Source organism: Vombatus ursinus, unplaced genomic scaffold (assembly GCF_900497805.2).
Source record: "Vombatus ursinus unplaced genomic scaffold, bare-nosed wombat genome assembly UNPS02012602.1, whole genome shotgun sequence".
NCBI lineage: Eukaryota > Metazoa > Chordata > Mammalia > Diprotodontia > Vombatidae > Vombatus > Vombatus ursinus.
Window position 1 is genome coordinate 1,955,109 of NW_020952380.1, and position 16,137 is coordinate 1,971,245.

At 36.5% G+C, this 16,137-nt stretch overlaps 1 protein-coding gene across 3 annotated transcripts in view; it reads right to left on the reverse strand.

Annotated features, from left to right (window-relative positions):
- The window catches only part of PLEKHG1 (pleckstrin homology and RhoGEF domain containing G1), a 272,236-nt gene that overhangs the window by 28,513 nt on the left and 227,586 nt on the right, over positions 1–16,137 (reverse strand). For all 3 annotated transcript variants that reach the window (XM_027857998.1, XM_027857996.1, XM_027857997.1), the window contains 7 exons: positions 16,026–16,095; positions 11,522–11,568; positions 7,961–8,111; positions 5,171–5,302; positions 4,263–4,445; positions 4,065–4,160; positions 3,772–3,858 (listed from right to left, as the gene is read on the reverse strand). In XM_027857998.1, coding sequence (XP_027713799.1) covers positions 3,772–3,858; positions 4,065–4,160; positions 4,263–4,445; positions 5,171–5,302; positions 7,961–8,111; positions 11,522–11,568; positions 16,026–16,095 — 766 coding nt within the window. The remainder of the gene's footprint in view (positions 1–3,771; positions 3,859–4,064; positions 4,161–4,262; positions 4,446–5,170; positions 5,303–7,960; positions 8,112–11,521; positions 11,569–16,025; positions 16,096–16,137) is intronic.

The following is a 16,137-nucleotide window of genomic DNA, read 5'->3' on the forward strand; positions in this document are numbered from 1 at the left end:
GACACAGTGAATAGAGTGCCAGCTAAACTATATTTTCTCCTCTGTTATATTTCAAATACCACCCCCTTCATGAGGCCTTTCCTGGTCCCATCAGTGGCTAGTACTGTACCTATATATGTGCATGTTTTCTCTCTTATTAGAAACTAAGCCTCTTAAGAGTAGAATTTCAATTTTGTCTTTGTATCCCCAGTTCCTAGCACAGAGCCTGACATAAAAGGCATGAAATAAATGTTTGTTGATTGATGAATTTTCAGAATTAGAAAAGTTCAAAATGCTATTCCCATATTGTCCACTAGGTGTCAGAAGTGAACTATCTGTGCTAAAGGAGTAGAAAAAGCTAACCAAGGATTTCCAACATGTCCTTTTTAATTAAGTGGCAGCTGTGCGTATAAGGAATAGGATTGGAGAGATGGTTGTACTGGTATAGTGAACTCCTTCATGAGGAAATTCAGGCCATCACCATCTTTACAACTTATAGTCACAGAAAGTTGCTTCAAGTCATTTGCCCAGGGTCACACAAGCAGGACTTGAATACAGAACTTACTTTGAAGCTTTGAGGCTGGCTCTCTATCCAATGTGGAATTTCAAAATGTCCCTGATATGTTCGTATTTCATTTAGTAGGAAGAGAAATTTTCTGTTTCCAAAATTTAGCTAAGTTATAAATAATTTAAAGAAAGATAAGTGTCAGACTGTACTAACTTTAGCTTACAAAGCCAAATAGGAAGTGATCATCACTTAGAAGTTAACATTTTATGTTTATTACATAAAGACATTTAGTAGTTTTGGGAGACAAAAGAATGATATCTAAAATAGTTAGAAATATGGACTTCCTAAAATTTATTTCAGCCTGTAAGGATACCAACCACTTAAATGGCACCTCCTGTAGGAAGCCTTTCCTATTCCCTTCATTTGCTAGATCCTTCTTGTTTAAGATTACCTTCCATTGACTCTGTACGGATTTTGTATGTATCTATTTGGTGACCTGTCATTTCCTTCATTAGAATGTAAGCTTCTTGAGGACAGGGATTGTTTTTTCGCCCTTTTTCATATCCTCTCTCTCCCTTGAATGAATGCCTGGGATATGGTTAAGAACTTAATAAATGCTCACTGACTAAATACTCTTAGGCTCATAGGATCACAGATTTGGAGAAAGAAGTAACCTTAAAGGTTTTTTAGTCCAACTGTTCTACATTATTTTACACATGAAGAAACTGAGGACCAAAGACATTCAGTTATACTTGAGGAAGAATGCCCGGAATACATATACAGTGTAGGAGAAATGTTTAAAAGGGCTTACAAGTTATTATTCCTTTTTGCAACAGGAGTCTGGGATTACTCTTAAGAGTTCTATGAATGACCTTGTCTTTCCCAGAAAACACATACACTATAGGCAGGGCATATCAGTAACACTATGCCATTGTTCAGAGGGATATTACAAGGCATGAAACTGAAATGATTAATCACAAGAAAATATAATCATTACTCTCAAATGAACCACCTTGAGTGTCATCATACTCTGAGGAAATGGAACTCACACTCAAAAAGTACACACCTGTGCGCATTCACTTCCTGACTACAAAATGAAGAGCAATGGTTCTGAAAAGTGTGCACTCGCGCACGCACACACACACACGGACAAAGTTACTATCCCTTTTTCACAGCACACTGAGGACAAACAGAAGTACTCTCCCAAATATATTAGAAAGTTGGTACTTTAAAATTCAGAAGCAAAACTGTATGAACCATGAAGCAACTCTTGAGACCTGAGAAACACCCTGGGGAAAAAAGGGCCAGTGGCTTTCCCAAACATAGTCCAAGCCCCACAATACTGTTCGAAATCTCCCTCAAGAGGTCCCAGTCTCCTTTATGTTGCTATCCAATTCTCCCTTTATTATAAGCACCCTACCCACATTGATTTTGCTTTTTTGTGGTTGTTAGGTGGTAGGGGCCTCCAAATTCATAGCAAACTTCCACTGTGAAGACTTCTTTCATGGGTGCACGTCAACAATTCAACCAAAGCTTATGCAGCACTGAGAGTTTGCCCTGGGCATTGAGAGGTTAAGTGACTAATACATTACATTGCCTGCATGAGAAGCAGGACCTGCCTGAACCTTAGATCATCCCGACTCAAAGGCTGGCTCTGCATTCGCCATGCCATGCTGCCTTTTTCATTTTCTAATATTAGTTCTCTAAACACTTTCCAACAACCTTCTTTCTGATCTAGACTAACCCTCCATCCCAAGAAAAGAAAAGCTATATGTACCGTGTACCAAAGGGGAAAAAAATGTTAAAATAAGTAAATCTTTTCATTATCAACATTAAGTGCTGTTTGTTTTTCATGTGTATGTGGTTTCAAAAAATTATATCAAACTACTGTTCTCTATAATTTTTTTTTCAAACTTCAAGCTTCCTGAATGGACAAGTCAAGTCAAGCCCAAGATTCACAGATAGAACCTTCAATAGAAGTAGGCCCAAGAAAGACTCTATCTGCATCCAGAGAAAGAACTGATAAATAAAAGTATATATAAAATAATTTTACATTTATACATATGTATATATATATATATATATTTATGTATCTACACCTGTTTGTATCTAATGGTAGCCATCTCTGGGGCTGGAGCAGAGAAAGGGGGAGAAGAAAAAAAATTACATAACTATTACATTTTAAAAAGGAATAGCAAGTTGTATATAATAGATTTGCAGTTTCATGTGCAATCATCTTTTTTAAAAAATATACTATGTTATGGAAAGGCTCATTTTATCCCATAAATTAGAAATAAAATAAATGTGAAAAAAAGAAGATAATCATACTGAGTTGTAGTGGTTAAAAAATAGGCCCAACATTCAGGATGATCCCAAGCTTGTTAAATGTTATCTACACTGGAATCAGGCTTGACTTCAGGATAGCTCCAGGGTGGGTCAGACTCACCTAGAACATCCACACCCCTGGGATGGGACAAACAAAGCAACATCTGGGAGTCTGGATACATTGCTTTGCTCCAATCATTTCATCTCTTTGTGAATTCCCATCTGTTCTCTGGGTGTGTAACTATATTCACGACCCCACTAAATCTGACTATAAGTTCCATTATAACTTATCAGTCATGGAAAACCAATTCAACTAGCTTCTACCTTGACAAGTTTCTCTCTCTTCAGTTTTGACCCACAAGTCAGTCTTGTACTTTAAAAGAGAATTTTCCTGATATTGACATAAAACATTTTTTTCTATTTCTTTTTGTGTTTTTCGTTTGAATATTTTGTTTCTGCAGAAAATATATTTTGATATTAGATAATATTTTATTATTGTCTAAAAGTTTAAATGACAACTTTTCTGATCTTCCACTATTCAAAGTAACTTTGGACATGACATTGTAAGAACTTTGTGAAAATCTTCAAAACTGTACTTGACTCAGACACTTGACAAATACTAGCTGTGTGACTCTGGATGGGTCACTTAACCACCCACACACCCACCCACCCACCCACACACACACAAAACTGCACTTGAGCACTCAACAGGTAACATTCCCGTGAAGTGGACAGTATTCACATCTGTAACATGGTCACTTAAGCCACTGAAAGGTTCTGTGACTTCTCTCAATCTATCATGCACTACTGCCACAGAAAATCAAGCCTCATGCTCCTGAATTCAGTTTTCTGCCTCCCTATACATCCTCTCTTTCAATGTTTCTTTAATTTTGAGTAGAACATTTCTTCTGGTCAGGCTGCATTTCTAGGATTTGAACATTTTTAAGGTACATTTTTACCTTAGCTGGAATTTTAGCAGCATGGTTTTCTAGGATAAGCCTCTTCAGGTGTAGAATCCAGAGTCGTTTATCTTGTTGAGATTTAGCCTGTCAGGAGCAGATTGGAATAGTAAGATAACTCATATGTGCAAATCCAGAGGATACTAAGACCAGTGGTTAAGACTCTGAAAAACATTCCCCTCCTGGGAAACGTAGGGGACATATCAGACGTTTCACAGAGGCCATGCAATATAAACCTTCTCACACCATGAGAATCACACAGAAAAAAAAATACAGTTTTGTTTTTTTTTTACCTGCACGGTGTGTTGAAGCTTGGGATTCTTATAATGGAAGACACTAAAACTAAGTGGTTCCTTGGGAATCATTTCCACAAGCATGAGGTTGCCACACTACAACAGAGAGTATGAGAAGCCAGTAAGACACTTTGAGAAGGGAATGAGGACCCCTAAATTGCTTCAATCTCTATGGCATTCCCAACACCCAGACATTACCAGTATGTGAGCTTTGTAGGTAAAGGTTTCTTCTCTTTTCTTTGTGATCAGAAGCAGCTTGTCAAAGAGGAACAATGTTCGCTCATTTTTAGCCCGCTGGAGGCGGAACGTTCCTTCCAACACTAGCTCCCCATAACTATTCAGGTCTGGTCCCTTCCAGTTAGTCAGCAAACTCTGTATCTCCTGGAAGAATGGGTGTGTGTATATATAAAACATATTATTAAATAGGAGGAAGAAAGTTAAACAATTAACACCAACCAATTCACAATTAATTAGTTAACAATTAATTAAATTAATCCATCGAGTATTTAGTAGCATGATAGGTGAAACTTAATAATACATCTGCCAGTTCAGGGCATCACACAGAGAATTAGTTTTTACTTAAGGCTTAACAAAAATGAAGCACGTGGATGGTTATTTAACTGCCAGTACATAATTGGTCACCTCCCCCAAAAAACCCCACTAGAGCTAATATTTACCCATTATATTTTTCGAAACCTACACAAAGGGGCTAATATGTGAACTACCAGTGAAAAAAATTACTCTCTTCCCTTCTTGAACTTTTCCCCTTTCCAGATAAATGTCCTAGAGCTATTGATTTGAAAAACTTCCACTGAAAATTCAATTCCTTCTATTGTACATTGGACTAAAAAATTAGAGGAGGCAAAGAAATGGTGTATAGAAATTTTCTTAAACCCTGCCCCCCAAAATAATGATGAAGATCAAAGTAAACCAATAATGTGAGTTGTTATCAGTCATTCCTGTGAGAAATGCTGGGAGGTAAGAAGCAAGGTTTAATACTCCCTTAACATTTAGCTAGGGGAATGCATACTCTAACAATGACAACAAAAACCAATTCACAGGAGAATTTACTAAAACAAGGAGACAAGGAGATTTTGTAAACTCACCTGTAGCCTGATCGCATGCTCATGTTTCCTCTTCATGTCATTAATGTGCCAGGCTACTCTCTGCATTGTGTCTATGGCCTCAAGTACCACATCATAGCCATCAGTCTCCTTGTCGAGGTGGTTTTCTATTTCCTAATGAAGTCAGCAAAGAACCATCAATTTTTGAAACATTTCTTCCACATATCCTGTTACACTGAGAAGATACTTATATTATTTTGGGGGGCCTCAGTTTTCTTATCTGTAAAATAAGGAATTCATACTACATGATCTCTAACACTTTTTCCAGCTTTAGCCTTCTTTAACTTTGTATTTCATACTACTACTGCATCTCAGTACTAGAATACTGCAATTTCACTGATAAGAAACAGCCAGAAAAACCAAACAAGGGAGAATAAAGTATTTCCAATATATGAATTCCAGGGCTGGAGTGATCTTCCAGAATGAAAGGTGTCAGGGGCATGGTAGAGAAACAGAGCATTTCATTCCTGTTTCCAGATAAGTGTAAGCCAGATAGCAAGTGTACAGTGAGAAAACATAATTTTGCTTCACTGTTTATTATTATTATAATACTAAGAAATGATCCATTCCATTTCAGAATAGAAAATGTAGCCAAGGCATTCCTTCTAAGCTGGGTCTTCCCAACATGGCTTCATTATTTTGCTTCAAGTATTATGGATTTATGACAGGACAGACACAAATGCAATCATAATATGCCAACATATGTGACATAGAGAAACATAATTTACTTTTAGATTTAGCTACTATTTTAAGATTACTCCTGCTACTCATCTTTCCTCTTTCTTATCCAATGTCTTTATCACAGCTGGTCAAAAAGACTTTTACTATATATTTAATTTCAGTAAGATTTTTTTTTTTTAGTGAAGCAGGGGTTAAGTGACTTGCCCAGAGTCACACAGCTAGTGAGTGTTATGTGTCTGAGGCTGGATTTGAACTCAGGTTGTCCTGACTCCAGAGCCAGTGTTCTTTCCACTGTGCTACCTAGCTGCCCCAAATTTATTTATTTATTTATTTTTTGCTTTTTTTTTGGTGAGGCAATGGGGTTAAGTGACTTGCCTAGTGTCACACAGCTAGTAAGTGTCAAGTGTCTGAGGCCATATTTGAACTCAAGTCTTCCTGACTCCAGGGCCAGTGCTCTGTCCACTGCACCATCTAGCTGCCCCATAACTTCCGTAAGATTTAAAATATATATATATATATATATGTGTGTGTGTGTGTGTGTATGTGTATATATATATATATATATATATATATATATATTTATATATATATTCCATTGGGAAAAACTGATTTAGATGCTGTATTAATCAGGCAGGTAACACTACTGACTGGAAGGTCACAGTGAGAGAGGGAGCTTGCCAATTAAGTTCAAATCCACTCTGACTAGAACAGTCTAAATTTCTTCATCCATAAAGTAAAGGGGTTAGATTACGTGACTCTAAGATGATTCTCTATTACTTGTAGGATATTTTATCCTAGAGACATTTACAATTCATCACAACCTAGCTCCATCATACCCATTTCTGCCTTATTGTATATTACTCCCTTCTCATCCATATACTCCACAATTCAGCCATATTAGTTTTCTGGCTGTTTTTTCCACACGTGATAATGCCATCTCTTATATCTGTGCCTTTGAACTGGTTATATCCCATGCCTAGAATGTTCTCCCTTCCACCCACTCTTGCCTTTTGGAGTTCCTGATTTCTTTCAAGACTCAGCCCAAGTGCTATATTTGGTATGAGGTCTTTCCTTCCCCCCCGCCCCCTCCCCAGCTACTAGTGCCTTCTCTACTTTGTATGTGTTGTGTATCTGTGTATACACACACATCAAACATACACACACCCATATACACACACATCAAACATACACACACACATATACACACACATTCTGTTTCCCCCTATATGTTCCCTGAAGGCAAGGAACTCATTTCATTTCTGCCTCTGTGTTTTCCAGTGACCAGCAGAGTTCTTGGCAGACAAATACTTGTTGATTAATTGATTCTTCCATCAACAAAAACATTGCACAAAAAAACCTACCTTGCCTTAGCCCTGACTGCTTTGATTATTGGAATATACTGAGAGAAATGATTATGAAGAGAAGAAAATTTAAATTTTTTTGTATCTACAAATCTATCTAAAATAGCATAAAAGCATTGAGAAATAAAACAGGGAAATTTCTTTAAGTATTACTAAGAACAAAACTTAATGAGTTGTTCACTACTCATCCTGTTCCCATTTTTCTCCTTGTCGGTTACTACCACATCTAATCAAATGTAGGACAAATAAATATCTCTCCTTCCCAAACCACCCACTAAACCTGGCACGTAGGAAACAATTGCTTTCTTTTAGGTTATAACTTCCTATACAATGCAGAAGCCACCTAGCAAGATCATGCTGTAGGACATGCCTGGTGGCCAATGACATTTAAAAAAATGTCAAGGGTCTCAAAGAGGCATTGGCAGTCTGCCAGGTGATTCTCCCAAGCAAGAGATGAATTACAGAACCGAAAAACCATCTCATTACTTGGACATATCAACAACACTACATGCTCAGTATCAGTGAAGTATCTAAAACTTCTTAATTAAAAATGTATTAGTCAGCTATAAAATATGGACAAGGAAAACATTTCTGCATGTTCTCAGCTTTTTTGTGATTTTTATTATCAGCTCAAAATGTAAAAAATAAAAAAAACCTTTAAACTCCACCCCTGCATATTAAAATGCACTCAACTACATTAGGCATAAACTGTACACTTGAAGATGCTTACATGTAAAAGCAGATGATACTTGAGGATTCGCTGAACAGGCTTCAAAAGGTATGATCCTAAAGGCAGTGAGTGATGGAGAGTTTCTTGACGTTCTCTGAAGAACTTGGCTACCATTTTGTTCCTCATGCATTCTGTTAGCACAGCTACTGATCTGCAAATAAAATTCATGATGAACAGTGCAGACTCAGCAATAACTGAGTTACTTATGAAATCATTTAAGCATGTTATTTGCGAGATGATCATTTGCAAGGCTGTGAATGGGGAGCATTCTATATCATGGTACCTGGATTTAAAAGAACAATCAAACTAATTGATCTGCTAATCAGATGATGAGATCAGCTGAAATATGTGGCATCTCACAAATTAACTAAGACAGGAATCACAGGCTTTGGTACAACAAAAGGAAATATTGTGATCAATGTCAAACTCTGTAATTAGGTAGTGGCATAAGGGGCTTTTTCCTATCTCTCTATGTGTTGCACCATTGACCTTCAATGCCTTTCTGAGTTCTGTCAATCTATTTTCATTACCATCCTCAAAATCTTGCTCAACACACACCCTTAATGATTGTACCTGAGTAGTTGTTTTTTCTTTACATACTTTTTAGCATCAATATACTATTTGTACTACATTAATTTGTACTTGTTGTTATACTGCTCAGGGGAGTAATTTACTTGTTTCGTAGAATCATAGATTTAGAGCTGAAAGTGACCTTAGAAGTCCCAGCATTCAACCCCCTCATCTGTAAAACAAAGGGGTTAAACTAGATGACCTCTTAGGTCCCTCCTAGCTCTAAATCTATGAGAGATAATATGAGAGATGCTCCTTGTAGGCAGGGTCTGTGTCCATTCCATTTCCTTTGTATTCTTTTCATGCTTTAGCTAAGTGCTCTTCACAGAATAGGTTTTCAAATGCTGTTAACCAGCTATTGGTTTAGTTTTTTCCCAACCTTGAAGCATTAGGCATATAACAAAATAAAAGAAAGCCTTTGTGGGCAGAAAAAAATCTCTAAATATAGCCACTGTATTTTTAAAAAGAAAAATTTCATACTAATATGATCACTTAAAAACATAACTTCAACACAGATAATTACTATGTTCTAAGGAATAGCAGCAGTTTTAAGTCGTAAACTATAGCAAGAAAGCAAATATAGGTACATCCTGCTTTAAAGAAACCCAAGAGAAAGATCACCAGGTACCCCAAACAGCCAAATCCACCAACTCCAACCTTCACTATCTTGTCTGAGGGATGCAGCTGCAGAAGCAGGTATTGGCACCAAACTTAGGAGAAGAGCTGAGAGTTCAAAGGCTCTTTTCTAACAAGGTGCCTCCCTTATGACCAAATGAGATTCCATTATAGAAGAAACCATAGAGATAAATTTGTTTAGTGATGCTCTCATTATCAGTATCAAGAGAGACATAAAATGAGAAGGAATATGCTTGCCAAAGATATTCATCATGGGCCTGAAGGATGGCCTGTGGGGTGTCCTAAAAGAAGAGAATTGCATTGGTCCTCTGGGATGCTTCTGTTTATGGATGACATCGTACAGATTTAATCTTCAGAATACTAGAAGCTTCCTCAATGCTATCCATCACAACCTATGGCGGGAGCAATATCTTAACATCTCATCCCCTGCAAGTTAGGTTAGTTTTTCCTTAAAGTTTGAAAATATCCTTGAGATTTATTTTGACCAGGGGCCTGAAGACTAAGGCTGTTGACATTGCTAGCTGGCCACATGAATATAAAACAGTTTCAAGGAGTTCCAGGTGTGCTCTGATGCTTGGCTGGTGGACCACAATGGTCAATTCAGAGGCAGGGGGGCTTCACTCAGCTGAATTAACTCAGGGTATCCTCGATGCATATCCTTGTTGAATATTTTTCTCTTCCTATGGCTAATAAGCCTCCTTCTGTTAACTATGAATGAACTCTGAGCATCTCATTTTTCATCCAAAATGGAAGATAAACTACCAGAGGACTGGCCTGAGTCAGGCCTAGTCTAGGGACACCACCCAAAAAGATGGGCCTAAGAGTTTACCTAGGGAAAACCAAGTAGATGAAGAATCCCTATTGCTCAGGTTTAGAAGTAGTTGGGTGAGCAGTCTACCAGTAAGTCCATCAGCACAGTTATACTGGACAATCACTGCAAATGAACAATAAGTTAGGCCCATAACTGAACATGAGAGGACAAGAGGGCTGGATTGCTTTGGGGAAATTGTGCAAAGCTTTCTATAATATCAAGCTGCTCTCTTTTTTTTAAACACCAGTATTACTATGCTGCTAAGAGAGTGAAATATAGTAGAAAGATGGCTATCTTTGGAATCAGGAAGATCTGGGTTCAAGTCCCACCAATACATATTGGCTATGTGGATATAAGTAAGCTACTTAACCAATTATATAAGACTAAAAGTTACAAAGGTGCTATTGATCCATATTGGTAAAAGAGGTTTCTATGCTAAGGAATTCCCTACACTTATGAAATCACAGGCACACATACATTCTTCTATTCAATTCAACACATTCTTGCAGTAATGCAACACAGCTACAAGTCACAGAATATCATACATTCCAAATAATCTAAATTTCAAGTTACCCAAAGGGAGCTGGAGAAATGCAGAAGAGGCATAAATAGGCTGCCATATATTAATGTAAAGAAGGGGCATGTAAGAAGACACATAAAAGACATCAAGGAAATGTGTAATCAATAAAGGAAATAGCTCATATAGTGAGAGCAAGAGACAAAAGAAACAGCCTGAGTTCTGCAATGGAAATGAATCTGAATGAAAGCCTATAATATTTATGGGAAGATCTGGTAGAAAATTACACCTCTTAGAATGGCTGCAAAATGCACCACTTGGGGGCATACTCTGCTTTTTAAATATACTCTGATAGGGCATACTCAGCCTCCCTTAGCTTTCTTCAAAGATCAGGTCATATGCTATCTTCCCTTAGTGATCCCTCCTTCAAATTACTATCTATGCATTTATCTATTTACATAATGTATCACTAGAATAGAATGTAAACTCTTTGAGGCCACCGCCTGCTTTTTTTGTTCTGTTTATGAATTCATAGTTCCATGCATAAAGAAGTTGCTTAATAAATGGTTGTTAGTTATATTATCTTCATGGATATTGATAACAAATCCATCAAAGTATCCTTAGACTTTAGAGAAATGCATGCTTGAGCTTATTGAAACCAATTTCCGAGAATATTTAAGCAAGCCACAAATTAATTTTGGTTCATAGAATATTATAATTCCATAAGATTCTGTTCTTTTTTGATGTAGAAATTATAAGTAATTGATACAGAAGGAGAATTTACTGATTTAGTTTTGGGAAATAGTGTTTTTATTTGTTTTTAAAGTATCAGTTCATTAACAGGTGATTTTTCATGCATTTTTAACCTCTTTCCCCTTTTGAATTTTTTTGAATTTCTACCCATTCTTTTAAGCCCATATCAAATGTAACTCTCTCCAGGAAGTCTTTCTCACACCCCTTTTCCTTCAGGTAGAGAGGACAAATCTTATTTGTAAATACAAATTTTCCTTGCATCTCACATATTTACCTTGGATAATTGGTGCAGTACTGTGTATAAATGTGAAAATCTTCACTCTGCAAGAGAAAAAAGGAGTTAAGACTTAAGTAAACAAAGACCAAAGTGATGAATAAACACAAAGGATACATTTCAAGTTTTATAGACATATAGTTAAAAATTTCAATGGGCAGCTAGATGGAGCAGTGGATAGAGCACCCATTGGCCCTGGAGTTAGGAAGATCTGGGTTCAAATCTGGCCTCAGACACTTACTAGGGCAAGTCACTTAACCTTGTTTGCCTCAGTTTCCTTATCTGTAAAATGATAATGGAGAAAGAAAAGGCAAACCACTCCAGCATCTTTGCCAAGAAAATGCTAAATGGGGTCATGAAGAGTCGGACACAACTAAAACAACTGAACAACAACAACACATTTCAAGGAGGAAAAAGCATCTCACATTCATTCCCTTCAATGAATTAGTTTAAAGGATAACAGCTCTTTTTCAATAGTGTTCTTTGTTTACCAATGTCTTTTCTTGACAACTCCTTAAACAAGTCAACCTGATTCAACCCTTAACAGTGATGCTGTAGCAAAGAAACAGCACAAAAGGCAAAGTATGGCCCCGCACTTGGAAGGAACGGATCAAGGTTTCTCCTTTTGATAGAAAACACAAAGATAAAACAGATCTTGGCAATTTAGTGGATAAAGTTATGAAAAAAAATTTTAATGGAAAATTCCAAAAAGAAAAAGAATTACATTTTTTGTATTATATGAAAATGTTCATTTCAGACTATGTAAGGCTCTTTCACTTTCTGACTGTCCACTCTCATCATCCCGTTCACACATAAAACAAAATTTAAATAATGGGCTGCTTACGGACAGGAGCCGAGTTTGCCTATCTTTGCACCCCTAGCACTTAGCAGAGTGGCTGCGCATAGTAAGTGCTTAATAAATACTGAATAACTGAATGCTCAGAGCCAATTTTATACCTGGGATGAACTGTTCAATATCAATCTTTAGAACTACATTTTAATCTTTTATGTTTTTTTTGCACAAATCAATTTATGATTGATTTATTATAGCTATGCCATTTTCCAAAAAGGAGTAGCACATTCTTCTGTCAAAGGGTTCCTCAAATACACTCAACTCCATAAAAGCCTCTGGTTTAGCATTCGTTAACTCAATCTCGCACACTTGGAATAATTTTGCTACTGGAAACATTTTTCATGGATGTTTACAGGTCCTCAAACACCATTCAGATAAAGAGTTCTGAGTTACAACCTATTATGGAACATTCCTGGAAGAATACTTACATCCCTGAAATGCACACCCCAACTTGAATTGTGACAAACTTTAATTTGCTTAATTTTCACAAAATCATTAATAACAATAATCAGATTCCTGAAGTGAAGACTATAATGAAGAGGATTAAGATTATATAAATGATACAGTTCATCATCTATAATTATGAATTATATATAAACCATAAATTATAAACACGTACACAGGAGAACTAGCATCAGAGTGGGAAGGGACCTTGGAAGTCATTGAGTCCAAACCCTTTATTTTATAAATGAAATTGAGGCCCTGAGAAGTTAAATGATTTTCCAGGGTCACATAGTTTGGCATTTATAGTAGGATTCAAATTCAGCTCTTCCTGACTGGAAGTCCAGCACTCTATCCACTATGCCATCTATCTACAAATACCCATACAAATACAATAATAGTGTTGTGTTGTTCCATCATTTCAGTTGTATCTGACTGTTCATGACCCCATTTTGGGGGTTTTCTTGGCAAAGATACTGGAGTAGTTTGACATTTCCCTCTCCAGTTTATTTTACAGATGAGGAAACTGAGGCAAACAGGGTTAAGTAACTTGCCCAGGGTCACACAGCTAGTAAGTGTCTGAGGCTAGATTTGAACTCAGGTCTTCCTGACTCTAGGTCCGACACTCTATTCACTATGCAACAGCTACTACTAGTAGCATTAGTTGCAGCAGTAGTAGGTTTACATTAATCCAGTCTATTTAGATTCAGAATTTAGAGAATACTTTAACTAAACCTGACATAGCAAGGCTCATTTATAAATGTGATAATTTAGAGGTTATTATTAAGCTTTTCAACAGATTTAATTTAAGCTCAGAAGTATATAATTCATTTACCAAAAAATCACTTTATGCATCATTTTTCAGAAACAGATCTGAAAGTATTCCATAACAAGCAAGGATGAAGTTTTCCTTTATAATTTTCTAACTGATCTAAAACACAAAGGCCCTTGAGAGAGTTAACACATTGACTTAAATGAGCGTAGCTGATATTTTGGAGGGCAAATTTTTAATGTAGTGGGACAGGATATGGGCTAGGGAGAGATGGGAGAGTATGTTGGCGCGTGAAGTGAAAGATGACATCCAAAAGGTAGTGAGATAACTAGGTGCTTCAGTAAAGAATTTCCGTTTCCATCACTAGTCAACAATTCTACCACGGGAGCTTTCTTCTCCTTTTTCGAGGAACAGGTAAGGAACAATTATATTATTCTGTGGTAGAGAACATTTCTTTTAACCTTAAAGATCCCTACTCCACTACCCAAATAAAAAAGGTCAAAAATGAATCCCTGTGTAGGCATCAGTGATTCACATGAAAGTGGGAACCTGCTTAACATCTTTCATTAATGGCCTGCTCAATTTAAAGTAATCTTCTATGCCTCCCCCACGGTTAAACAGCTGGTTTGGCTTCAGAAAACCTAACAGCTTCTAAATTTCAGGGTGCTGAATGAAAAGTGTTCCATGCCAGAATCAAATTCCCTCAGCGCCTTCCTTCCATGTAAATGTGTGGAGTGCTTAAGTAAGCCTTCTAATTAAACCTGGCAACATTACAATGAAGAAGGAGGCTTGGGAAATGCCAATGGGGTATATAAACAAACTTTTATGTGAGTCATTAAGTCAGGGCTAAGCTTATGTTCCCACCCCTTTAATCATTGCCCCTGATTACAGTTACCATTAAAAGCTAAATGTTTCCGAACTCTTCTGTTGTAGATGATGGTCTGTGGCTCCTTGAACATATACCTTCTTTGATGGATAAGGGCATCTTTATCAACCTGTTTCTTTCTGTCCTCTTTTTATACCCCTACCCTTCAGTATTTTATAATGACTAATTATGACATGTAGGTAAATTGTGAAAAGAATAATGAATATATGTTGTAGTTACCTTTTGCTTTACACATAATGCAACAATCACTTTTAAAAAACTGTAATAAAATACAGGGTGGTATGTTTGGATTAAAAACCACTCTCACATTTTATAGTCCTTGGCTATGGCTATGGAGAGGGCTTCCCCACTTAGACAGGATTACATTTAGCCTATTTGTATGACATTGGTCAACTTGAGAAGGGGTAGCTTTAGATGCTATGATATTATTGGATTTGCAACTAAAAGTAAAATGCCAGCCTTTTGTAGGGTTCAAAACTACTTTTAATGGCATTTGCTAAGAACCTGAATATATCTGAAACCACAATCACATTATGGAATAAAACAAGTATTTCCATAACATAGTACAGTAAAAGATGATTGTACGTGAAACTGCAAACCTAATATGCACAACTTGTTATTCCTTTCAGATATATAACAAAATTATAAATTTCTTTTTCCTTCCTCTCCCCCTCCCCCACATCCTAGAGATGACTACCATTAGACACAAAAAGGTATATATATATATATATATGTATATATGTAAAACTATTCTATGCATACTTCTATTTATCATTTCTTTCCCTGGATGTAGATAGTGTCTATTTTTTTTAAAGGTAGACACAAAGATTTTGCAGTGTAATAATCCATTATTTTAAGCCAATGTAAAGTACTGGAAATTCAAGGAAAACACTATTCTTTTTCATTATCTGCCCCTCAAACTTCTCTGGGTTTAGATACACCAACCTACTCTCATCTTCTCCAGCTTCAAGAACTTCTTGGCCATTTCAATGCCAAGCTATTCCCCATTCCCACCCCACTTTCCTCCACCACATAAATGTTTTTTAGTGCCCCTTTATGCCATCATACTGTAAGCTCCTTGAGGGCAGGTACTACTTTGTTCTTTTGGATTAGTATGCCCAGTGCTTATCACAGTGGCTGTCATATAGTATATAATTAATAAACGACCTATCTATCTATCATCTTTATCTCCATGGTTTCTGTATACATGAAGATATTAATTTTCTCCATCTTATTACTTTTCACATATGCCTCTTCCAATCAATTGTTGAAACATGGTCCTATTTTCTAACATTTCTCTATTCTTGCCTCCCCTCTATCCCCCAAAGGCTTACAATTTCTTCATAAGATAAAATGAGCAATTTATTCCAATTATAAAAACTGCATCTAAAATAATTAGATTCTTTTTCTCTGTCATTGATTTTTTTTCTTGTAGAAAAATGCAGTTACTAAACTTAACCAGTAAGAAACAAAGTATTCTTTTAAAATATAAAACAAAAGCAATTACATTATGGCTGGTCACCATTGGCACAAACTAGCAAATCATTCTTACCTTAGATACAAAACATTCTGCTATGGCCACAGGATCATTTTCACAGTTTTCCAAATCTTGCAAAAGTCCACTAATAACAACAAAAAACACAAGCAAATAAAAAAAATTAATT